This window comes from Myotis lucifugus, unplaced genomic scaffold (assembly GCF_000147115.1).
Source record: "Myotis lucifugus unplaced genomic scaffold, Myoluc2.0 scaffold_274, whole genome shotgun sequence".
NCBI lineage: Eukaryota > Metazoa > Chordata > Mammalia > Chiroptera > Vespertilionidae > Myotis > Myotis lucifugus.
In genome coordinates this window covers 1,039,215-1,065,116 of record NW_005871322.1, presented here as the reverse complement: position 1 = coordinate 1,065,116, position 25,902 = coordinate 1,039,215, and the positions used below count along the sequence as shown (strand labels likewise).

At 44.0% G+C, this 25,902-nt stretch overlaps 3 protein-coding genes and 1 non-coding gene across 5 annotated transcripts in view; 3 read left to right on the top strand and 1 right to left on the bottom strand.

The window, feature by feature from the left end:
* Window positions 1–24,080, top strand: part of RANBP10 (RAN binding protein 10) — an 81,199-nt gene extending 57,119 nt beyond the window's left edge. The window contains exon 14 of the mRNA XM_023763123.1: window positions 23,999–24,080. Coding sequence (XP_023618891.1) covers window positions 23,999–24,063 — 65 coding nt within the window. The 3' untranslated portion in view covers window positions 24,064–24,080. The remainder of the gene's footprint in view (window positions 1–23,998) is intronic.
* PSKH1 (protein serine kinase H1) overlaps window positions 1–25,902 on the bottom strand; it is a 287,836-nt gene that overhangs the window by 146,684 nt on the left and 115,250 nt on the right. The gene's annotated exons all lie outside the window — the stretch shown is intronic.
* The window catches only part of GFOD2 (glucose-fructose oxidoreductase domain containing 2), a 36,476-nt gene continuing 10,646 nt past the window's right edge, over window positions 73–25,902 (top strand). Inside the window, exon 1 of one of the 2 annotated variants that reach the window (XM_014464962.2) lies at window positions 73–265. Coding sequence is in view for 1 of the 2 variants with exons in the window: in XM_023763130.1 (XP_023618898.1) it covers window positions 24,086–24,344 (259 nt within the window). In the remaining variant the exon portion in view is untranslated. Of the gene's footprint in view, window positions 266–24,047; window positions 24,345–25,902 lie in introns of those variants that run through there. The other variant, XM_023763130.1, reaches the window with a different exon arrangement.
* LOC111828063 lies at window positions 20,624–20,730 on the top strand. Its single transcript, XR_002831824.1, has one exon. It is a non-coding gene; the product is annotated as a U6 spliceosomal RNA (small nuclear RNA).

The window sequence follows — 25,902 nt, the reverse complement described above, 5'->3', positions numbered from 1 at the left end:
AGCATGCGCAGCACCGGGTCTCGGCTCCTCCCCGCGGGGTTCCACCCCCGTCAGGGAGCATGCGCAGATCTCCTCTGACCCACCCCCTCCCTTTCCAGAGCCCCCGGTTCCTTAGAAACCAGGCGGTGCGTTCCCGGTAGCAGCGCGCTAGACTCCGGGCCGGTGAGTCCCTGCCAGCCTCCCTCCCGGGGAGCTGGCGTCGGCGGAGACCATCCGGACCCAAGGTCTCCGGTGCGGAGCGGGCCGGGCCATGCCAGCGTGCCAGGTGAGAGGCGGCCCGCGGGTGAGGATGGAGGAGGGCATGGCGCGGCTGCCAGCGGGCGTCGGCCGGCCTGTTCCGCCGCCCGGCGTCCGAGGTCGGGGCTGGAGCGAGGGGCCGTTCCAGCTGCGAGCACTGGCGCGGGGTTTGGGGGTTGCGCGGAGTTTGAGGGGGGCCCGGAGTTGGCCCTCCCCACCTCGGAAATTGGACCTGGTCGTAAAATTGTGAAATTTGGGCTCCCGGAGGGACCTCGGCTCGAACCCATCCCTCGATGGGACGTGGAAACCTAGGCTTCCCCGGGCCCCGTGCAGGCGGACCCACCTACCTGTGCGAGGACGGACGCTGCGTGGATGAGGATGTGAGGGGTGGACGCCTCAGACAAAGGGCTCGTGAGGTGGCCGATCCATCCCCTTTCAGAGTGGGATGGGACTTCCCTGGTGTGTGTGCGTGCGTGTGTGTGTGTGTGTGTGTGTGTGTGTAAGTGTAAGTCCTTCTTTAAGGAAAGAAAGAGTGTGTAGGCGGCAGGTGGGAGAAGAGACGCCCCAGGAGGTGCGCGTAGCTCTGCCAGCCCGAGTGCCCACTGGCCATGTCCCGAGGGCCCCGGCCTCCCTTGGAAGCTCGGGGAGGAAGCAGATGGACCCGCGGAGACAGGTGGGGTGAGGTATTCCCCGCGAGGAGGCGCCATCACGGGAATGGGAGGAAGGAAGAGCGGGCGGGGAGATCAGACTCAGTGAAGGGTCCTGTGAAGTTCACCTCCCAAACCACTGCAGATGGGAAGAGCAGGACGGGAAGAGAAAAGCTAAAGCTCAAAGCTGCCTTGGAGAGACACCACGTAAGGTTATAGGCCATCCTGTTTATGTCCTTTGTCCCCATAGTGTCCTGCTGAGGGCAAGACACAGGACAGTGGGTATCCTGTGAGCGTCCGGGTCCAGGCCCGGCCACCCCCCAGAGGACCCTAGTGCGCTCTGGGCTCAGGGGTCTCAGAAGGAGAGCCCGTAGTGTGTGACCCTCCATCCGAAGGGGACAGCGGTTCAATGAGCAGCCACCCTCGAACCTGTGGGGTGATCTGAAGAGAGCTGGCGAAGATGGCTGTCTGTAAGAGCTGGGGAAGCCAGAGTCATTCCTGATAAGGAAGCTCATTTCCTTCTGAAAAGCTACATCAGGAAACCAGAGTTTTAAGGCCATGCATTTTACAGAAAATGTGAAAGAGTTACTGCCTTTGGACTAGGGGTTTGGATAACCTGTCTGGACCAAGATTCAGTTGTGAGAGACTTTCTCTTACCATCTGGTTGCACTACTTTTCCTATGGAATGATTGATCTGGGTCTGATCAATTATTTTTATTCGCTAGGAAAATTCAGAGATAAGATTTCTAAAGTAATACTAGAACCCACTAGTAGTAGGATTAGCCATGAAAAAAATCCCCCCTCCCCCCCAAAGAAACTTAAAGGTTTGTAATATGGGGGGAAGAAGTGTGCCGTTTTTAAAAGATGGTCGCTGATTCTAATCATCAAAGTCAATTTATTGCTAGCTTGATAAAACTAATTTTCAGTGTATATTCAACTTTGCAGCAGTTTTGGTTGTTTTTTTTCTCGCTCCCAGAGTGGAGATACATTGAAAGTGTGATAATGTTGATAGGTCATATTTTAAGAAGAATGCTTTAGGTTCACAAATCAATGCCAGACCATAACTATGGATATTCGGCTGTAAATTTATTTTATTTAAAATATAGTTAATGTACAATATTATATTAGTTTCAGGTGTATACCATAGTTATTCAGTATTGCATGGCTATGCATTTTATTGACTTTTCTTGCATCTGTGGAAATATTTTGTATAAATACCTCAAGAGGTATAATGGGGTATGATCAGAAGGATATGTAATCTGTGGGGGAAATTGGCACTGTTAACCAAATCCTGTCAGAGAAGTATTATGAAAGTCATTGTATTCTCATTAATTTATCATTAGCCAAGATAGAAGACAGACAAGTAAGCCAAAATCCAGGTAAGATTGATGGGGAGCAAGCAGTTACCATCAGCAGAGCTGGATGGGCTGTGGGAGCATGCTTTGAATGTAAGTGCAAATACTAGCTTGAATGACCAGTTTGAGAAGATACTGCTTAAATGTAATGAATGTGCCTCATGGATTTGTGTGCATAGTTTTGAGCTCCTACAATCAGAAAGACACTTGTTTTCAGAGGAGAAAGATGGACTTACACACTCTCAAGGTGTTTCTTGTTTGCTATGGCAATGAAACCTTGGACAGATAATTACTTAACATCCACTCTACTTTCTGGAGCAGCTGAGGGAAGTTATCAAATCTGGCCTGTAATAAAGTAATCAACAGTACTTAATAGGCCAAGGTACCAGATAAACCAGTAATGCCAATAGGGTTTGCTTTCACTGAACTGATTTTCTAGTTATACAGTAAGAGGAGAAATTAAATGGCAGGGCAGTGCTGTCTGATGTAAGAAGTTGTCAAAATATAGACGTCAGTGTTCAGAAAATTAGGAATCAAATAAAGCAGTGGTCGCCAACCGGTGGTCCACGGACCACTGGTGGTCCGTGAGGTCCCAAAGGTTGACGACTGCTGAAATAGAACTTGGAAGTGCCTTTCTGATGCCTGTCAACTCATGCATATTTATAGTAGAAGATCCAATTCTAGAACAAATCCACCATTGGAATTGGAAAATATCTAGGAAAAATGGTAGATTTTGCTCTTTTTGAAAATGTGTATACAGTATGGTAATGGGACGTTATTTTTCTTACATATAAGAATAACAGCTTTGTATAGGGTGTCCCAAAATTCACACAAGATTTGCAATTCAATTCAATTGCAAATCTTGCGTGAATTTTGGGACACCCTATATTTAGAAAACTTCAAGAGAGGCCCCAGCCAGCGTGGTTCCGTTGTTAGAGTATCAGCCTTCAAACCAAAGGGTTGCGGGTTCAATTCGGGTCAAGGACATGTACCTGGGTTGCAGGTTCCCTACCCAGGTTGGGATGCATGCAGGAGGCAACCAGTTGATGTGGCTCTCTCACATCGATGTTTCTCTCTCCCTCTCTCTCCCTCTCTTCCTCTCTCCTCTCCCTCCCCTCCCCCATCCCTTCCACTCTCTAAAAATCAATGGAAAATATCCTCTAGTGAGAAATAACAAAAAAAGAACACTTCAAGAGAAAAGTCCAAATTACTTGCAAATTTAAGTGTCGGGTGTTTTAAAAAGTGGGGAATTAAAGATACTTGAAATAGGCTTATACTCAAGAAAGTCATTTTAAGTGTGTATGTTACATGCCATTGCGTTGGCTCTGACGCCTGGCGACCCTATGAATGAATGATGTACAAGTGTTCTGTCCTCAACAGCCTTGCTCAGCTCCTGTAGACTCATGCCTATGGCTTCTTTTATGGAGTCAGTCCATCTCATATTGGGTCTTCCTTTTTTCCTGCTGCCTTATATTTTTCCCAGCATTCTTGTCTTTTCCACAGAACCCTGCCTTCTCATGATATGACCAGAGTAGAACAGCTTGAAGTTTTGTCATTTTTGCTTCCAGTGATGTTTAAGCAATATTGAGAAAAACACGAAAGCAGTGAGACTTCCCTATACTCTAACACTTATGAATTAGCCATTAGGTCAGGAATGAGCTCAATAAAGTATTCCTTCTTTAAACTGAGACAAAGAAAATGGAGTAAATATTTCCACCTCATGATGGTGGAAATGAACACTTAGAAAATAGGCATTAAACATTCAGAAGGAAGAGATAAATATTCCTCCATTACTTAAATACACTCAAGCTCTAACTTAAATACTTGTTCTTTAGTTCCTGCTCTTAGAAGGGGTGTAGCAAGTAGTGCTTTTGTCCTAGGTACTATCAGTTCTCTAGGTGGCCAATAACAAAAATGCCGCACTCTGTGGGACCCAGAATAGCCAGGAATGCTAAGGGGATAGCTCGCTCTCCCCCACACCTCTCCAAGTGGTTTACAAAAGCTTCTTCTGTGTTTCTATTCGTCCTTCAGAATGATTAAGAATGAAGGCTGTGAGGAATGGGAACTGAGTACTGAGCACAGTCTTCCTTTCTGGCCTGGGATAACTGTGTTATTCTCAAACTGTCAGCCCTCAATTTTTCATGAGAGGAGATAACCCCAAAATAGAATGAGAAGCATTTCTACTTGGCTTTGAGATTTACCATATCACTGTATAACCTCAAAGTCTTTATTATTTACTTTTACAATCCTATATAATAAAACGCTAATATGCTAATCAACCAAACAGCGGAACGACCAGTTGCTATGATACGCACTGACCACCAGGGGGCAGGCGCTCAATGCAGGAGCTGCCTCCTGGTGGTCAGTGCACTCCCACAGGGGGAGTGCCACTCATCCAGAAGCTGGACTCACGGCTGGCAAGCACAGTGGTGGTAGCAAGAGCCTCTCCTGCCTCCGCGGCAGCGCTAAGTAGCAGTGAGCCAAGCGGTGAGGGGTAAGGAGCAGCGAGCAGGTAGGCAGTAAGGAGCAAGGGGTCCTGGACTGTGAGAGGGATCCCAGACTGCAAGAGGGCACAGACCGGGCTGAGGAACACCCACCCCTCCAGTGCACGAATTTCGTGCACCGGGCTTAGAATGATAACATTAGGCAAATCATGTAACTTCTGGACCATAGTTTTTTAATTTGTATAATTTAATATATTTTATTGATTTTTTACGGAGAGGAAGGGAGAAGGATAGAGAGTTAGAAACATCAATGAGAGAGAAACATTGATCAGCTGCCTCCTGCACACCCCCCACTGGGGATGTGCCTGCAACCAAGGTACATGCCCTTGACCGGAATCGAACCTGGGAGCCTTCAGTGCACAGGCTGACGCTCTATCCATTGAGCCAAACCGGGTAGGGCTAATTTGTATAATTTAAAAGAAAACAGCCCTAGTGACCTGCAGACTGAAGGGTCCCGGTTTCAATTCCAGTCAAGGGCACATGCCTGGTTGTGGGCTCAATCCCCAGTACGGGGTGTGCAGGAGGCAGCTGATCAATGAATCTCTTATCATTGATGTTTCTATCTCTCTCTCTCCCTCTCCCTTCCTCTCTGAAATCAATAAAAATATATTAAAACAAAACAAAAAAACAACATACACACACAAAACAAATAGAAAATGATATAAATGTCTAACACCAGAGAAATGAAAACTGGTTCATGTTGTCAGTAGAACCAATACTAAAGAGTAAGTGAAAAAAAAAAATCTCAGGATACAAAGTGAATACATTGATTATTGATTGCAAGAACATTGAACAAATGTAAAAAGTTAAAAAAAGGCATAAGTACACAGTAATTTTCTATAATAAATATATATACTTTTTAAAATATATATATTTTTATTAACACGTTAAGCCCCATTTCGGTCACCAGTGTCTGACACTATACTTTTCATCCAGAAGATAAAACAGGCTGGGCGCTTAAGGTGTTAAATATAAAACTGGTTAGATCCCCTTTGGGGCACATGCCTGGGTTTCAGGTTCGATCCCCAGTTGGGGAATGTGCGGAGAGTGGCCCATCGGTTTTTCTCTCTCCTCCCCTTCCTCTCTCTAAGCATGTTCTTGGGTGAGGATTAAAACAACAATAAATATATACATACTAGAGGCCTGATGCACGAAATCCCTGCAAGGGGCTTGGCCCTCACAGCCCGGGCTTCATCTGGAAGGATGTCCAGAAGGTTGTTCAGCTGTCTGGTCTAATTAGCATATTACGCTTTTATTATTATAGATACTAGAAGCCCAGCGCACGAAATCGCGCAGCCCTGCCCACCCGCGCTGGTCTTTGGTCTTTACGGCATTAGGACCACTGGGTTTTTATAATATATAGATATTTTGTAAGCAGAGAGGAAGGTGATAACAATGGCAGGGTCTGGGCAGCCCTGACATTTCTTCTTATCTAAGGTGTCAGTGAACCAAACAGTAATGTGGTTACCTAGATAATGAATTTACATGTGTATAATTGAAAGGTGACTTACAGATCTTGTGCTGCTTTTTAAAACTATTATTTCTTTGGTGCTTGTTGATGGATAGTTTTGACCCTTATGGTCTCTTGGGTGCTTGTAGCAACAGTGTCCCAAAGCATATTATAGGAAGTTCCATGTGATTAGTGGTTTCTGCAGCCCGATGACGGTTCCCACTAGGAAATAGTTTTCATCTCTGAAGAGACTCTCTGAGGGTGGTATGTGAGACGGTGTGTTTGTCATGTCAGGCATCCTCTGATTTTCCTGGAGATGTGGATGGTAGAGAGAACAGCCATACCTCCTATTACTTTTCAGCCTTTTGAATTCATATTCTTGTGCCAGGGCCTAAGAGGACAGGCATAGCTTGAATCTTGGAGCAATGATTCAACATAGTACTTCTTATCTAATGTTGTTTTCAGAAGTAAATCATTGTGCTTACTAGTACATGGCTGTTTCAGTTCCCCAGTCCTGGGCTTATTCAAGTTCCCCAGCTCCTGATTATTCTTTTAAATGTATTGTCTTTGCCCTAACCAGTTTGGCTCAGTGGATAGAGTGTCGGCCTGTGGACTGAAAGGTCCCAGGTTCGATTCCGGTAAAGGGCATGTACCTTGGTTGTGGGCACATCCCCAGTAGGGAGTGTGCAGGAGGCAGCTAGTTGATGTTTCTCTCTCATCGATGTTTCTAACTCTCTATCCCTCTCCCTTCCTCACTGTAAAAAATCAATAAAATATATTTTAAAAAAATAAATAAATGTATTGTCTTTGTTTCTCCTTACTTCAATTCTTTATGTTTGTTTGTTTCTTAATCCTCACCCTGAGGATATTTTTTTTCATTGATTTTTTTAGAGAGATTGGAAGGGTGGGAGAGGGAAAAGGGGAGAGAGAGAAACATCATTGTGAGAAAGACACATCGATTGGTTGCCTCCTGCACACACACCAGATCCAACCTCAACCCAGGTACATACCTTTGACTGGGAATCGAACCCTTAACTCTTTGGTCTGCAGGCCAACACTCTAAACCACTGAGCCACGCTGGCCAGGGCCTTATGTCAGTTTTTAATATTGCTGGCATACTAAATTAATGTTGCACAAAGGACATTTAAGTGCCTTTTAGTAATTTCTAAGTCATTATAGGAATGTTACTAAAATACCTTGAAGTGTTACGTTTCAGGGACCTGTTTTCTCCTTAATATCATATAACAGCCCAATCTTGGTTCTGAAAGAGCTTAGAGTCTCAATAGTGAGATAAGACATTGTGCATCATTTAAACAATAATTAGAAAATTCTAAAATACTGAAATGAATGTTTATTTTCAGGTAGTTATATACATCCTGTATTTTATAACCAGCCTTCTTCATTACACATTAACCTAAAAGAAAGAAAGGGCTCCTGTGGCAGACTGTCCTGAGCTTAGCTTATTTTACATCTCACTTTTAACAGAAGATTGTTACATTATAGTTGAAAATAAAAAGTTGGTAAGCAGTTTTCTGCATACAAGTAGGAGATATTTGTTAAGACACTGGGCATTCAAGTCAATGGAGAACTACTTAACCTTCCTGGTGACCAGAGGCCATGTAACACAGAGTTAGAGAAAGCTGGTCAAGGTTGCTATGCTCTGAGGTGCCCTAAGAATGTCCAATACTCGAAATCAAGAAGGTAGGCAGATAGGTGACTCTCTCAAGTGTCTCTTGCTGCCATAGAAATAGCAGTTTTCACTGGACTAGAATACTTGTGTCCATATAGGAGGTGGAAAACACTAAGAAAACTTAAGTTTGCACATTGAAAAATGTTTATTATTATAATTAAAACCTCATCCTCTTGGGACCACAGGTAAAAACAAAGTATGTAATATACCTCTCTCTAGGGTTGGCTATTTCACAGGCATCATGGCCAAGTGTGCTTTACCTCAGTGATTTAAAGGCAAAGGCAGAGGGTTTTTTTCCCACTTACCTGCCACAGGGAATGACCTTTGAACTCTCATTATGTTCCTGCATCAGATCAGTCCTTGATATTCAGCTATGAGTGTAACAAGAAATGGAAACGAACCTCCAGGAACCTGACCTGTCTGATAACTGCTATGTGCTCAGCTCCTGGCATAAAGCCTAACTCATTGTGGTGCTTAAAAATATTGGAGGGCTGGCCAGCTGGCGTGGCTCAGTGGTTGAGTGTCAACCTATGAACCAGGAGGTCACGGTTCAATTCCCGGTCAGGCCATGTGCCCTGGTTGTGGGCTTGATCCCCAGTGTGGAGCGTGCAGGAGGCATTCGATCAGTGATTCTCTCTCATCATTGATGTTTCTTTCTCTCTCTCCCTCTCCCTCTCCCTTCCTCTTAAAAAAAAAAATCTATAAATAAAACATTTTAAAAATATTGGAGAATGAATGAGGAAAGGGCTCTGGTGACTGGATATTGTGTCATTAAAAGGGGTGGGGAGCACAGGAGGAGGTTCATGTTTGACAGGAAAGATTTGGGTTGGGAGAAGTTGGTAAGTCACTTGGGTGGAATTTCCAGTAGACACTTAAAAGTATAGGCTCAGCCGAAACCGGTTTGGCTCAGTGGATAGAGCGTTGGCCTGCGGACTGAAAGGTCCCAGGTTCGATTCCGGTCAAGGGCATGTACCTGGGTTGCGGGCACATCCCCAGTAGGAGATGTGCAGGAGGCAGCTGATCGGTGTTTCTCTCTCATCAACAGGAAAGATTTGGGTTGGGAGAAGTTGGTAAGTCACTTGAGTGGAATTTCCAGTAGACACTTAAAAGTATAGGCTCAGAGTCAGAGCAAGTTGTCAAGGCTGGAAATGGGAAGTTAAGAATCTTTATCTTCGCAGGGAGGTCACGGTGAAGTTGAAGGATTAGATTAAATTGCCCTGGGAGAGAGTAGAGCTGAGGATGGAATTTTCAGGTTAATGTAAATCTGAAACTCATTCTTAAAGCAATCTCAGAAAAAATAATCTTCTGGTTATTGTCAGATTTTCAAACAATAAAGAATTAATATGTAAGCCCCTGGCCAGGTAGTTCAGTTGACTAGAGCGTCATCCTGATACGCTAAGGTTGCTGGTTCGATTCCTGGTCAGGGCACATACAAGAATCAACCAATGAATACATAAATAAGTGGAACAGTGAATAGTTAATTGATGTTTCTCTCTCTCAAAAAAAAAGAAAAAAGAATTACTATAGCTGGTAGATGAGTACTTTTTCCTACTGTCATCATCAGCTAAAGTTAACTTTTAGACCTAATAGAGATCCAGCTACCTCTGTTGGTGTTAAGTTTACTTCTCCTTTATGACTTGATTTAGCTGACCCTATTGTACATTGGGTAGTTACGCCTCATTGGACAGGTCGTTAGGCCTTTCATTAGAGTCTTTCCTGGGACACTGTGTGTGGATGAAGGCGGGGGAGGGTAGAAGGAGGAGGTATCTTTGGCCAGGGCCAGGTATGCTCTCTGATTTCCTGGTGGCTGCCTAACAGTTTTGTCCCCTATGTCAGCTTGTGGAGCTGAAGGAATAGCATTTCTTTCCTTCGTCCTGTTTATGTGTTTTCTGTCCATGAGAAGGCAGCAGTCTGTGACCATGTCATTGAGTCAGTAGAGGCACTTAAACAAGTCATAGGAAAACTAAACCTCCATAGAGAAGGGACCAAAGCATTTATCATAATTAGTTTGTAAACTCAATACCTGTTTCTTTAGTTTGGCTTTTCTTTTTCAATGGGAACATAAATGCAGGTAAAGAAACACATCTGTCTGAAAATAGCCTCATGTTATTGTTTCAGACTAAAAACAAGTTGGTTAGTGGGCAACTGTAACTGGACTGCTGGTAGTTGCCCTGCTATGGGCATGTAGTTTAAAACTTAAGCTGCATACTTTCCCCAGCTCCTGCTCAGGCTCTGTTGATGAGGTGTGGTTGGCTGTCCTCTTTGGGTCCAGCTCTGCTATCCAGGCATTGGTGGCCTATCTGCCACATGGGCTCAATTCTAGATATTGGAGAGCTAAAAGGAGGGCTGGAGGACAGTTAGACACACCTTCCTAATTAATTCTTGGTACAGGATTGATTTGAAGGTCACGTGAAAGGCAGTCCTGATTATTTCTCCAACAGGCTCCTGGGATAGGCAAGGTCCTGCCATCATGACAGAAACTAAATAGGTGATCAACGAAGTATGAGGGGCACTGTGAAAGCCAGAGCCCAGGATGCTTGGTAACTGTGAGCAGAATCACTTAACCCAGTGTAGGCACAGCCTCTCTAACAGATCTCCTGAGAAGGAGTTAGTCTGAGGAAGTAAGAAGACGTGTTATTCCAGGCAGAGCAAACAGTTTGGACCAAAACCTCTGAGCAGGACTGAAGAATTGGATTTGGTAGCTGCTAGCATGGAGAGTGCAGTGTAAGGCGAAAGCGTTAAGGTGGAAAGGTGAGGAAGGGTCCAACCCACACTGGGGAGATTTGGCATTTATCCTAGGGACACTTAAAGGCTGGGAATGAAAAGGTTAGGACCAGGATAATTGCAGGTATCTGTTTGGGGAACCAGAGCAGTGGATGAATTCAAGAGGCATTACAGCCTGGCTGGTGTGCCTCAGTGGTTGAGTGTCAACCCATGAACCAGGAGGTCACGGTGTGATTCCTGGTCATGGGTTGTGGGCTTGATCCCCAGTAGGGGGTGTACAGGAGGCAGCCAATCAATGCTTTGCTCTCGCATGGATGTTTCTCTCTTTCCCTCTCTCTGGAGTAAATAAAAACATGTTTTTTTAAAAAGGCATTACAATGTACAATTGTTGGGGTGTAATGATGGACTGACTCTGGAGTCAGAAAGGTTTTTCTACAGCCAGTGTTTCCTTAGAACTGGTTAGGTTTAAATCACAACCACATGTCTTCCCTTCATGGTTGTCTGTTGGCATTTGACTTAACATAGCCCCTGAGTGCTGGTTCATTGTGGTCCGTCCTGCAAGGCTTGACGTAACTACAAGGGGACTGAGCTAACTGATAAGCATGAGTCCTGTCATGTGGTGGTTGGAGAGGCAGTTCTGAGTGAAGGCATCCTCTTGACAGGTCAAATTGTAGCTTAAGGCTGAGAGCAGCAGCTCATTTTCCTAATCTCAAGTGGCAGGCAGAGCTGTTCTGTTATCATATGGTGTTTGTTTTCTTTCCTGAGCCATTAAACCAAATTGTGCCTCAAACTAATTAGGTTAGTGACATGAGTAATTTCTATTAAATTTGTGAATGTATTCCAAGACACTACTGAATTATATGCAATTTTGATGAGTTCAGTATGTGTCTTGATTTATTGATTAACTAACTATGCAGGAACAAGCTCTGAAATTTTACAGTTTTTCAGCAAATATTAAGCACCTACTATATCAGGCCTTGTTCTAGGCACTTGGGATACAGCACTGAACAAAAAATAGACAAAAAATTCCATGTCCTGCAGGAGCATACGTTCTAGCAGAGGTGGGAGGGGGCGACAGTAGGAAAATAAACCGGCTTCTGGTAAGACAGCACTTGAACCCTGAAGGAAGCAGGGGAGCAAGTAAGCCAAGTGGATGGATATCTGTACAATAGAACTGCAAGTACAAAGGCCCCGAGACAGGAATGTACCTGGTACATTTGAGATACATTAACAGTGAACCACTGTGGCTGGAGCAGAGTGCGTGAGGGAAAGCGAAAGAGGATATATGCAGTGAGAAGAGGGGTCAAAGTTCTCAGTTTGCCATATGGATATTCAATTATTTCAACACCATTTCTTTAAAAGAGTTTTCCTCCCATTGAGTTGGTTTAATGCTTTGCCTGAAAATCAATTGACTATATTTGTGTGGCTTGCAGAGTAAAGGATAGTATTACAAGGCAATAATTTTGTCTCTAGAAATCCCTAATGGCCCTTTTTGAAGCCTGGCACTGAAAAATAGAAAGGATGATTTGTAATTTTAAAAAGTATAGTTACAGCCCTGGCCGGTTTGGCTCAGTGGATAGAGCGACGGCCTGCGGACTGAAGGGTCCCAGGTTCGATTCCAATCAAGGGCATGTGCCTTGGTTGTGGGCACATCCCCAGTGGGGGGCGTGCAGGAGGCAGCTGATCGGTGTTTCTCTCTCATCAATGTTTCTAGCTCTCTATTCCTCTCCCTTCCTCTCTGTAAAATATCAATAAAATATATATATAAAAAAAGTATAGTTACAGAGCAAACTATTATAGATACATTTTTAAATAGCTTGGCTACAACCACCCAGGCTCCATCCATCTGTAAGCTTCTGGAGAGCTTGATGCTTTTAATAGGATCAGGAAGACACAATCCCAGAACAAGTAATGACACTTGAAAAAACCTGTAATGACACTTGAAAAAACCTGCTGTCAATCAAAAATATTCTTAAAGATATACTGAGAGGTATTGAGGGTGAATAAAGGATAACATGACAGAGAAAACATGGCTATTCAATGTGTCTTTTATATTTCTCCTCTTATCAAAGACCTGGATGGAAAGAGCAAGCCTGGGGAAAGTACAAACTCATGCAGGAGGCAGCGATCGATGTTTCAGTGTTTTGCTCTCACTTTGATGTTTCTCTCTCCCTCCCTCCCTCTAAAAAATCTTTTTTTTTTAATTTCTGAATTTCAGACATTCTAATAGGTGTGTAGTTTTAATAAATAAATTTTAAATTGCATTTTTAATTAATAACTAACCTAATGACTATTGATATCATGAATTGTAGTAATTGATTTAGAACAGTGGTTCTCAACCCGTGGGTCATGACCCCTTTGGGGGTCGAACGACCCTTTCACAGGAGTCGTCTAAGACCATCAGAAAACACATATATAATTACATATTGTTTTTGTGATTAATCACTATGCTTTAATTATGTTCAATTTGTAACAATGAAAATACATCCTGCATATCAGATATTTACGATTCATAACAGTAGCAAAATTACAGTTATGAAGTAGCAATGAAAATAATTTTATGGTTAGGGTTCACCATAACATGAGGAACTGTATTAAAGGGTCGTGGCATTAGGAAAGTTGAGAACCACTGATTTAAAATGTTGAAGCAACCTTACTTTCCTGGGATTAAACCCTCTTGGTCATGATGTATTGTCTTTTCTTTTTTTTTTTTTGAGAGGGAGAGAGAAACATCAATGATGGGAGAGCATCATTGATCAGCTATCTCCTGCAAGCCCTTTACTGGGGATTGAGCCCAAAACCTGGACATGTGCCCTTGACTGGAATCGAATCTGGCACCCTTCAGTCCACAGGCCGACACTCTATCCACTGAGCCAAACCGGCTAGGGTGATGTATTGTCTTTTTAACACATTGCTGGATTTAGTTTGCTAATATTTTGTTGGGGGATTTTGTGCCTATGCTCATGAGTTCTACAGTTCAGTGTCATTTTGTGCTCTTCTCAAATCTTACTAATAGCTGTCTGCTCCATTTCATTCCCTCCAACAGACCTTCCTTATCTTTTACTTGATATCCTAATTGGTTTTCTATGTCTAGTGTCTCCTAAACTCTATTCCACCTACATCAAATTAAGAAATTGAAAGGTTCTCATTGCTTACTGTATTAGTCAGGGTCCAGACAGGAAACAGCCAGCACATTCAAAGGGTTAATTGAAAATCCTTTAATGAAGGGATTATTTACAATGGTGTGAGTTGTGAGGGAAACCTACGAGAACTGGTGGAGCACCACAGGGACTGGCAGGGACTGGCTACAGCTGGTAGAGTCACTCACTACCCCAGGCATGATGAGGGAAGGGAGTAATTACTGGACTTATCTCTCAACGCTATGCCTGTGGGAGAGGAATACTGTGACCTTGGTCAAAGAACACATCCCCTATCAGAAGCACATCCTGGTAGGGAGAGAGCCAGAGAATAAATACCTTGACCTTTCTTCTTGCTCCTGATCTCTTCCTGGTGCTTCCCATTGGCTGAATCAGGTGGAAACCAGAAGGCCTGGAGCCCAGGTGATGTAGACCTGAGAGATTAGCATTCTGACTCCTGAGAGACAGAGCAGGGCAGAGAGGGATTTGGTGGGGAAGATTGGGCAGACCAAGAGTCCAGAGCACACCCACCAATCGAAGTCTAAACTCCTTAGATAGCAGTTGTTGCCACCAGCTCTGGCTTCTACTCCCTTTCTGACTTGTTGCACATTAGGACTGTGTCTTTTCATCTTTCCTCTCCCAAAGCCTCTCGGGTAGGCCCTCAGTAAAGGCATGCTGTATGAACATGTCAATGTTGGTCTGAGTGGTGGGGCTGAGGCAGGCAGTTGCCAAGCCAGACAACAGAATGAACTTTTCCCTCTCACACTCATCACTAAGAATGAAGGAGTTGTTTCACACATACAAGCCTCTGTTTTTACAGAGGTTCAGAGAAGCTAAATAATCTGCCCAGGGTTTTACAGCTGGTTGTGGCAGGTCTGGCACACACAGCTATCAATGTAAGAACGTCCAAACCTGTAGAGAATTTTAATAACATTTTACTTGAGCCAAACAGGATATGCCTGAAAGCAAGAGTTCAACAGACTGAGAAAAATTGCTTTCAGAGAATAGTAGTTTGTAGCTTCTCTTATGCATTTGTAATCAAGGAGGGAAGGTAAGGAAGATTACATGAAAGTAGTAAAAAACAAGGCAGGGATTGGAATAGAGGATAGGTAACTCAATTATGTGCTCCCGTGAGGGTGGTTACTTGGAAAGACAGGAATTTCAAAGGTGTATTAACCTAGATGCACAGAAACAATGGACAAGTCTTGCTTAAGGTAAAAATACGCCTTTTACAAAAGAAGCTTTATGCGTGGGGCATGAGTACCCACCATGACCTGCCTGGCTAGGAATCTATGATCAGATCATCCTGAGAGGTTGCTTTCTGTAGAGCCTCTTTTTGTCCACACAGCCAGCTGTGGAACCCTGGAAAAGTTACCTAGCCTCTCTGAGCTGTTTTCTCCATCTGTAAGAAAGGGTTGCATGGACTTAGAGATGTACTATATATTACACTGAACACTGCCTGGCCTATTGCACTCACTGCACATTAGCTCAGAATATTATCTTCATATTCCTACTCAGCTTTTGAAGGGGAGATATTTAAGTCAGTCATACATATATCTTTTTTAAAAAGATTTATGTAGCCCAGCCAGTGTTCTCAGTGGTTGAACATCGGCCCATGAACCAAGAGGTCACTGGTTCGATTCCCGGTCAGGGCACATGCCTGGGTTGCGGGCTCAGTCCTCAGTAGGGGGCGTGCAGGAGGCAGCCAGTTGATGTTTCTCTCTCATCGATGTTTCTATCTCTCTATCCCTCTTCCTCTCTCTAAAGTAAATAAAAACATATTTAAAAAATAATAAGAGACTTATGTAGTGATTTACTATGGGTCAGGTCCTGTTATAAATGCTTTACAAATATTAATCATTTAATCCTAACTCCCCTAAGAGGTAGATACAATTATTCCCATTTTACAGATGAGAAAACAGAGGCACAGAATGATTAAGAAATTTACCTGGGGTTACCGGTCTTGAACCCAGGCAAGGTTAGCTGCAGATTCTATGCCTCTAATCTCTGTGCTGCCTTCCCCATAACCTATAGCCTTGTCAAAGTATGTATAGCCAGTCCTGTCAAGGCACTTTCCACCGTTTATTCTTTTATTTTATTATATATTGATTTCAGAGAGGAAGGGAGAGAGAGAGCTAGAAACATCAATGATGACAGAGCATCCTTGATCAACTGCCTTCTGCACGCCTCCCACTGGGGATCAAGCCCACATGTGCCCTGACCAGGAATGGAACCACCACCACTGACCCACAGCAGCTGGGCTCCACCGTTCATTCTTGACCGGCATGGAAAGTAGGCCTGGGCTTATAGAGATCTTTATAGGCACATAAAAGGTATATGCAAGGATATTAGGGGCAAGTAGAAGGGAAATGTTAGGGGTGAGAAAGGATAGTCACTGAAATAAATGAGGAAAACCAGCACTGCCTGCTTGAGCAGGAAATACCTAGTCATCCAGCCTGCCCAGCTTCATGCCACCTGGCTTCCTCAGTCCAGCTAATGCCCCTTTATGGATGTTGATAAAGCTGCCCTTTGAGTCGGTGTCAGTAAAACAGAGGTTATTAAAATTTATTTTAATCCACTTTGTTGTTTTAAGCCACAGATGCAAACGTAAACCCAAACATAACTAGAGCATGAAGGAATGCAGTGCTAGAGAGGAGGAAGTGTGCCCTGGACATGAATTTATAGAGGGGCCATGGATATCCTTGCTTATGGTGGCTGTGTCTCATTCCCCTGGCCCTTTTAGCTGGTAATTAATGACCCATAGAAATTAAGCAGAATCTCACTTATCTAGTACAACAAATTTGACACTCAAGTTCTCAGGATATCCATGACCTGTAAGTAACCAAAAAGAGCCTGTAAATGCAGAAAGTGACCAAAATTGCTCGAGGGAGTCAGGACATGAAAATTTTAGAAGATTCTATGTGACTAACCTGTCTTTCTAATTAGAAGGGAGGCTGTAAGGGCAGGAAAATGATCAGCAAAGAGGAAGGAGGAGGGGCTGAGGCCACAGACATTCACCATCAGACAGAAAGAAAGATGGTTAAGATAAAACCCAATGGTGTAGTTCAGGGAGCAAGCCAAGCTGCACAGCCCTAGACAGTAGAGACCACAGGAAGCAGGAAGCTGAGAGGGGTCTGGAGTTAGAGGCAGCCCAAGTCATGCTTCTTTCAGTATTTCACACAGGCACAGGTGTCTTTCATGTAGGATCTAGTAGTACAGTGGGGCCTTGACTTATGAGTTTGATTTGTTCCGGAGAAGGAGCTAGTTAAGGAGCTCGTTAACTCAAATTACTCTATCAACTCAATGCAAAAAATCGGCCGAGAGACAGCTGGTATCTCAAAAAACTCGTTAATCTGGACACTCGTAAGTCAAGGCCCCACTGTATAGGATGCTGTACTAGGCTATACTGGTGAAACAACCCCTAACATAGACATGTACTTTGCACAGTACACTCGTATCTACCTTGAAAGTAAAAGAGATGCTGGGGGGACCCTTTTCCCCCTCCCCACATGGGAGTCCATTCTGTAGGACTCTTTCCCTCTCCCCATGTGGAAGTCTGTACTTGTTGTTCGAGAAATCTCCACCTTTGTTATACCACTTTCTGTCTGTGGATTCATTCTTCGATTCCGGTGGACAAAGAATCCGGGTTCCAGTCCAAAAATTCCATTTCTTTTTTTTTTTTTATATCAGTTTTTTTCCAAGAGATTTAATATATATGATCAATCTAGCAAAGTAACCAATACATTTGCTCATAAAACTTACTAATTTTAGCCCTAGCCCAGTTTGGCTCTGTAGATAGAGTGTCGGCTTGTGGACTAAAGAGTCTCAGGTTCAATTCCAGTCAAGGGCACATGCCTGGGTTGGCGGCTTGATCGATGATTCTCTCTCATCATTGATGTTTCTATCTCTCTCTCCCTCTCGCTTCCTCTCTTTTTTGGAAAATGACCTTGGATGCACCTTGGCAAATATTTTCCTTTTCTCCACTCTTGGGCCACCTGCCATTTGCATGTGCTCTTTGTTTTGGTGGAACACTGGGCGTTTCCTGTGACCTCCCACAGATGCATCATGTCTGTCCAAGGGCTCCTTAGTATTTCACTTCAGCACTGCGCCTCCTCTGAGTCTCGTATGGTTTCCTCTTTCCTCCTAGTTGTAGAACTTCCACTCAGCCAGCCTTCCTGTGGTTCTGGATGATGTCCGTTTCATCTTTTAGTTGTATTTTTGAAGTGGTTGTTCGAGGCAGCAAGCTCCGGCGTTAACCTATGCCACCATCTTGGTTCTCTCCCCCAAAAATTCCATTTCAATTGGTGTGTCAACCGGGGATTTCTCCATAAGTCAGTCTACCCTCTTCACGTCAAATGGTCAGTGGCATCGACTCCTAAATCTGTCTGTCTCGAGTGAGCCTTGAATGCCAGCATAGGAGAAGAACAAAGCTGCATTGCCATTAACTAGATCACCAGATTTCTATTCATATGAGCCTCTAAAGGACCTGAAACTTCTCTTTCGAAGGGATCCTGAAGAGTCAGTAAGTACCAAATAAGTAACATACTCTGAAGCCCTAAAGCTACAACTGATCCTCCGCATGAAGCCACAGACGAAGGCTGAAGGCTGCTACAACCATCGTCCATGGACCCTTAGTAGCCCACTTCCAATGGGACCCTGACTGCCGCCCCCAAAGGACTACCCCTTTGCCAGCAGGAAGCAGACAGACAGATTGGCGTCCATTGTCTCCAATAGCAGTTGGGGTTTCCTAATCAGAGGGGGGACTGAAACAGGAATTTTTAGGGGTGAAAAAGACAGGTTTTAAGAAATTTTGGAAATTAAGGGGCCCATGGAGGAAGCACGGGGCTTCAGAGCAGCAGAAGGTATATTTCCATAGACTAGGGAAGCTGAAAAGCTGCAACAGGTACATTTCCATAGAATGAGGGAGCTGGGAACAGCAAAAGGTCTATCTTTACAAAATAAAGAAAAGGAAGCCCTTCATCCAGAAGGAGAAGAAGAAAGCCCAAAGGGAACAGGAAAACAATAAGGAAGGAGGGGGGTAGAGCCTCACATGTCCCATGTGAGGTTCGACCTTTGAGCCCAGGAGTTACTATAGTAACCAGTCTAAGGAAATAGTGACCAATCAGAGGGTATATCAGGACACCAGGATCTGCAGCCTTTATAAGCTACTAGAGGCCCGGTGCACAAAAATTTGTGCACTCGGGGGGGTCCCTCAGCCTGGCCTATGCCTTCTTGCACTTTGGGACCCCTCGGAGGATGTCCACCTGCTGGCTTAGGCCCGCTTCCTGGGGGGATTGGGCCCAAGCTGGCAGTCAGACATCCCTCGGGCAGCCCGTTAGCCCTTGGGGGATGTCCACTTACCAGCAGGGAGCAGACCTAAGCTGCAGTCGGACATCCTTAGTGCTGCTGAGGAGGCGGGAGAGGCTCCCGCCACCACCGCTGTGCTGGCAGCCATCAGCCTGGCTTGTGGCTGAGCAGAGGTCCCCCTGTGGGAGCGCACTGACCACCAAGGGACAGCTCCTGCATTGAGCGTCTGCCCCCTGGTGGTCAGTGTGTGTCATAATGACCAGTCATTCCCAGTCTTTCTGCTGTTAGGGTCAATTTGCATATTACCCTTTTATTATATAGGATAGGGAAAAGGAACTCAGTGGGACCCTTTCCCCCTCCCCACATGGGAGTCCATTCTTGGGACTCTTTCCCTCTCCCCATGTGGGAGTCTGTACTTGTTCTTCAATAAATCTTCACCTTTGCGATACCAAAAAAAAAAAAAAAAAAGATGCTGGATCTGAAAATGAAATTAAGAAAAAAATTTCCATTTGCAGTAGCTTCAAACAAAATTAAATGCTTAGAATAAATTTAACAAAAGTGTAATTTATACTCTGAAAACTATAAAACATTAAGAGAAATTAAAGAAGACCTAACTAGCCCTGACCAGTGTTGCTCAGTGGGTTGAGCATCATCCTGTGCACAGAAAGGTCTCCAGTTGATTCCTGGTCAGGGCACATCAGCCAGGTTGTGGGTTCGAACCCCAGTTGGGGTGCATGTGGGAGACAACTGAACGATGTCTTTCTCTTTCTCTCTCCCTCTCCCTTACTCTCTCTCTCTCTAAAAATATCAATAAAAACATATTTTTTAAAAAAGACAACCTGAATAAATGGAAAGACATCCTATGTTCATGGATCAGAAAATTCTATATTATTATGATAATTTTCCTCAAGTTGATCTATAGATTCATAGCAGTCTCTATCAAAACCCAGTATTGACAGTCTGATTCTAAAATTCATAGGAAAATACAGGGGACCCAGAATAGCCAAAACAAGATTGAAAAAGAGCAAGGTTGGAAGACTCACACTGATTTCAGAACTTACTATAAAGCTAAAATAATTAATACAGGTGGTACTGGCATAAGGATAGACATATAGATCAATGGAATAAAATGGAGAGTCCAAAATAAACCTATGTATTTATGGTCAACTGATTTTCAACAAAGGTGCCAAGGTCATTCCAGAGGAAAGAATCGTCTCTTCAGCAAATGGTGCTGGAACAACTGGATAACCACTTGCAAAAGAATAAAGTTGGGTCCCTGTATCTCCCAGTTACTCCCTCCCTCATCCCTTGCTGCTGATTTGCTGTCTCCATGGATTTGCCTAATGTGAACATTTTGTATAAATGGAATCATATACTTCTGTGACTAGCTTCTTCACTTAGCATAATGTTTTCAAGGTTCATCCATATTGTAGTTTGTATCAGTACTCCCATTACTTTTTGTGGCTGAATAATACTACGTTGTATGGATAATACCAAATTTTGTTTATCCTTTCAGCAGTTGATGGACAATTGGGTTGTTTCCACCTTTTGGCTATTACAAATAATTCTCCTGTGCTTGCTTCAGCAGCACATATACTAAAATTGGAACGATATAGAGAAGATTAGCATGGCCCCTGCGCAAGGATGACATGCAAATTCATGAAGCGTTCTATATTTTAAAATAATAATCTTATATAATAAAAGGATAATATGCAAATTGTCCCCTCTCCCGGGAGTTCCACCAGAGTTTGACCAGAAGGCGGGGCTAGCCCACCAACCGCCCAGGGCCCCTCCTGCTGGCCGGCCCAACCCAATCAGCCCTGATCAGGGCGGACAGACCCCACCCATGCACAAATTCGTGCACCGGGCCTCTAGTAGTAGTAATAATAATTCTCCTATGAACATTCTTTTCTTTTTTTAAAAAATATTTTTATTGATTCCAGAGAGGAAGGGAGAGGGAGAGAGAGATAGAAACATCAGTGATGAGAGAGAATCCTTGATTGGCTGCCTCCTGCACACCCCTCTACTGGGGATGGAGCCCACAACCTGGGCATGTGCCCTTGACCAGAATCGAACCCGGGACCCTCCAGTCCTCAGGGCAATGCTCTATCCACTGAGCTAAACTGGTTAGGGCTCCTATGAACATGCTTGTATGCGTTTTTGTGAGATGATATGGTGTTAATATGATCTGAAAGAATCTCAGTAAACAACTGTTCCCCACTAGGTATTTAATTCTCTTGGAAAGAAAAACACATCATCAGTAACTCTGAAGCCATTGTTGTCATTTTGAGTAACTGTACCCCCAACTTTTAACTGGTCTATAGCTAATAATTTCACACAGCATTCTTCTTACTGGGTTATCTAAGTATGTGTTTTAAAACTCATCTCTCTTGGAGATAATCCTTGAAAGTGACTGCACAAAGCTAGACTTATCTTGAGATTTATGGGTCATGCCGAGACTTGTAAGTCATTCTGAGTCCAATGGGAAGTTACTGAAGGGATTAAAAAGACAGGGAGTGATATGATCCCATTTGCATTTTAGAAAGATCTCGTTGCAATATGAGGAATGGATAAAGGAAGGAAATGATGGAAGCCAGAGAGATTAAGTAGAAGGTTGTTGTAGTCATTCAGGTGAGTGGTGCGGGGGGCTAGACCAAGCATAGTGACAGAAAGGATGACAAAGAAGGCGTGGATTTAAGAGATAACACAGAGTCCTAACTGGTTTGCTCAGTGGATAGAGCGTCGGCCTGCCGACTGAAAGGTCCCAGGTTCGATTCTGGTCAAGGGCATAGTGGGGGGTGTGCAGGAGGCAGCTGATTGATGTTTCTCTCTATCCCTCTCCCTTCCTCTCTGTAAAAAATCAATAAAATATATATATTTTTAAAAAAGATAACAAAGAGCTAGGATTAACCAGACTTGATGTTGAGTTGCCTGTACTGGTAAGGAAATAGAGAAGTTGCAAATGCTGGCGCTAGCTTTCTGGGTTGACGATGATAACATTCCATGAGACAGAGAATATGGGAAGAAATTATCAGAGGGAAGGTTTATGATAATTTCCTGAGTCTGGCTCAGTAGTTGAGCGTTGCCCTATGAACCAGGAGTCATGGTTGATTCCCAGTCAGGGCACATGCCCAGGTTTCAGGCTTGATGCCCAATATGGATGTGCAAAAGGCAGCCGATCAATGATTCCCTCTCATCATTGATACTTCTATCTCTCTCCTCTCTTCCTCTCTGAAATCAATAAAAATATATTAAAAATAGAATAACTATGTGTTCTGAGTTAAGATGCTAAGTTTTCTGTGTATTTTACCACAAAACGAAACATAAAGACAATAAAAATAATGGTGACATGGCTCATCCTGCAGTTTGATTCAGTGGTCTGGGACCAGTGGCCCTAATACACAGCCAGAGTGGGGCCCCCTGGTGTAGCTGGGGGAAGGGTGCCCTATGGGGAAACCTGATATCCTGAGCACACCTAAATCTCATCTTCAAAGCAGACTTCAAAGCAGTTTTGTTCTTTGTTTCATTTTATAACTCTTGTGTTCAGAAGGACAAATAAGTAAACATATCCATTGTAGAAAATTTGGCAATGTTTAAAAAACAAAAATCACCCTGAATCACATCAGCCTGAGTAATCATTATGAAATTCAGATGTATTCTGGTCCTTCTACTGTTATGTGTAATATGTTTAGAGATACTTTATAGATATCCTTGAATATTTTCATATATATATATATATATATATATATAATGCTTTAAACAAAAACAAAATTGATGTCATACTGCACACAATGTTTTGTTTTCCCACTTTTTAAGGAATATATGATGATGTCTTTCAGGTTATTGAGGGCCTGTAGTGTTATTTGCCAAACACATTACTGCACTGGCCAGTGTCCCCAATGGTTAGAGCATCATCCCAAACAATGAAGGGCCATGGGTTCGATTTCTGGTCAAGGGCACATATATGGGTTGTGGGTTTGATCCTCATCGGGCCGGGGACCCATGCAGGAGGCAACCAGTTTATGTGTCTTTCACATCAATCTTTTTCTCTCTCCCTCCCTCCCTCCCTCCCTCCCTCCTTCCCTTCCACTCTCTCAAAGCAATAGAGCTGCTAGTTGCTCGCTCAGTGGTTAGAGCCTCAGCCTGTGGACCAGAGGGTCATGGGTTCGAGTCCTAGTCAAGAGCACGTACCTCAATTACAGGTTCCCCAGCCCCAGTGGGGACACTTGTGGGAGGCAGCCAATCCATGTGTCTGTCTCATGTCGATGTTCCTCTCTGTCTCCCATTCTCTCTAGAAATCAATGGAAAAATATGTCCTTGGGTGAAGATTAACAAAAAAAAAAACACCAAAAAACTGCATTACTGTTATTGAACATCTAGATTGTTTCCCAATTTTTCACTACCATAGTCAGTGTTGGCGTGAATATCTGTATACAAAAAATATCATCTCAGGTAGTATTTATGCATTCATTGGTTAACTCTTACATGTGCCCAGATCAGGGATAAAACCTCCAATCTTGGCGTATCTGGACGATGCTCAGCCAACTGAGCTAGCCAGCAAGGGCTGCTACCATAAACTTTTTAAAAATTATAATCTGTGTAGCTCTTAGGTAGTTCTCTTTCATCTTTTACTGGTTTTTGTTTCCCACTCTTCATGAACTTTTACCATTAGGCCCTGAAAGTATAATGTGTTGACCAGAGTCACACAGGAAATTAAGTAACAGAATAGGGATTTGAACCCAGCTTTGCTCATATTTTTATTTTCCCCTCTTCCAGGAGATGGATTTTGCTAATATCCTTCAGTCTCCCTGCGAGAAGCTTATGCAGCTTTTCGTTTCGGAGGAGTGTTTCCTTTGTGCTTTTGAGAACTTTTTGCTTCCGAATAAGCCAGAGAGCCTCAATTGAGTGTGCCCTTCACTAATAGCCAGTGTACTCTTGCTGTTCCAGGAGCCATGTTTGACCAGGACTGTGGGATGGTCGTCTTCATGTTGGAGGCTCTTGTGAGGAGATGAGTTGGTGAACAGAGAATCCGGCATGAAGATGCTCCCAGGAGTGGGCGTGTTTGGGACTGGCAGCTCCGCCCGGGTTCTGGTCCCACTGCTGAGGGCAGAAGGGTTCACCGTGGAGGCACTGTGGGGGAAGACTGAGGAGGAGGCGAAACAGCTTGCAGAGGAGATGAACATCACCTTCTACACCAGCCAGACGGACGATGTCTTACTGCACCAAGACGTGGACCTGGTGTGCATCAATATCCCCCCTCCGCTCACCCGGCAAATATCTGTGAAGGCTCTAGGTACGGACGGGCAGACGGGCAGATTGTGCTTCCCTCTGGGTGATCCTGTCTGGGCTTGAGTCTGCAGGGGCTGGTACTCTGGGGCAGTGCTCTAATGCTGGGGAAGACAGCCTTGCCCACCTCCCGTAAGTAAATCTCTGAGAAGAAATCAAGCCAATGCCTCAAGAGTTGGCTTGTCACAGGGACAAGAGAGTATTACATTTCAGCCAATGTGAAAAGTTTCTCTCTATGACGTCAGAGTTCAAAGACCTGGGCACTGGGAAATGGACAGATTTGTTCTTCCATTTCTGTGCCATGCATCACCACAGAAAAGGAGGGGAGGGTGTGTAGCGAGGCTGCCACTTCCAATGTTTTGTTAGGCCCTGACTAGTTTGAGCACACACCCTTCCTGCCAGACTTGGCAATCTTGTATGCCCGAGGGCAGGAAGGCGCTCCACAGCACTGGGCTGCCCCGACAGGATCCGTGGGACAGCCTGCTCACATCTCTGTTCCCTCGGGAAGCAGTTGGCTCAGCAACCTCCTGCCCCTGGCTGGGCGTAGCTTGCTAAGCCATTTTCCTACAGTTCCTGTTAGGCTTCTTTCCTGTCAACTAGAAAAACTCTTCTCTTTGTCTTATATAAGCCAGAATCTACTTTAATAGGAAAACAAATCAGTAAACATTCATCCAGCGGTTTTTCAAATATATATGTTTCTATTGATTTCAGAGAGGAAGGGAGAGAGAGAAAGAGATAGAAACGTCAATGATGAGAGAGAATCATTGATTGGCTGCCTTCTGCATGCCCCACACGGAATCAAGCCCGCAACCCGGGCATGTGCCCTGACCAGGAATTGAGCCATGAACTCCTGGTTCATAGGTCAATGGCCAACCACTGAGCCATGCCAGCCAGGCCATACACAATTTTTTAAATGCCTTCTGTGTGCCAGGCACTGTCCTGATATTATTCTGGACATTCAAAGTGGGGTTGGATCAGAGAGCTCTCCTTACCTTCAGATTTCACAGCCCAATTGAAGAGCCTAGAAATAACGCACATTACAAGATAAATGAGAAAAGGCAATAATTCAGGTAGCGTATAATTAATTGACAGAATATTATAATTTGATAGGAACCAAGTGTTTCTCGAATGCAGTCGAAGGTCCCTGTGTCTTGGCTGACCACTACACCTTCTGGCCACTACCATGGTGGAGGGTCCAAGGCTCTGTTTTTTTGTTTTTTCCTTGTTCTCAGGTTAGAGGGTGTTTGTCACTTTTGGCCCAATGGGTAGGGAAGGATAAATGTTCATTGAATGAGCAAGAACGTGAGTCTGTCAAGTTGTTGATTTGAGGCATGTAAGTTTTGACCAAAAATTATAGGTGGCTGGCTTTCTTTTCCAAAGAGCTCTCTCTCTCTCTCTCTCTGAGGATGTATGTAACATTGGAGCTGTTCATTGGCTCTAATTCTTAGGAAAGCAGATAATGAATGGCTCCCAGATTGAGTTAAAAGTAGACCTAAGCCAACACTTTAACAGAGGGCTGTTTCAAGGGAATCGAGCTACCATGGCCACTTGACTTTTTGCCATCC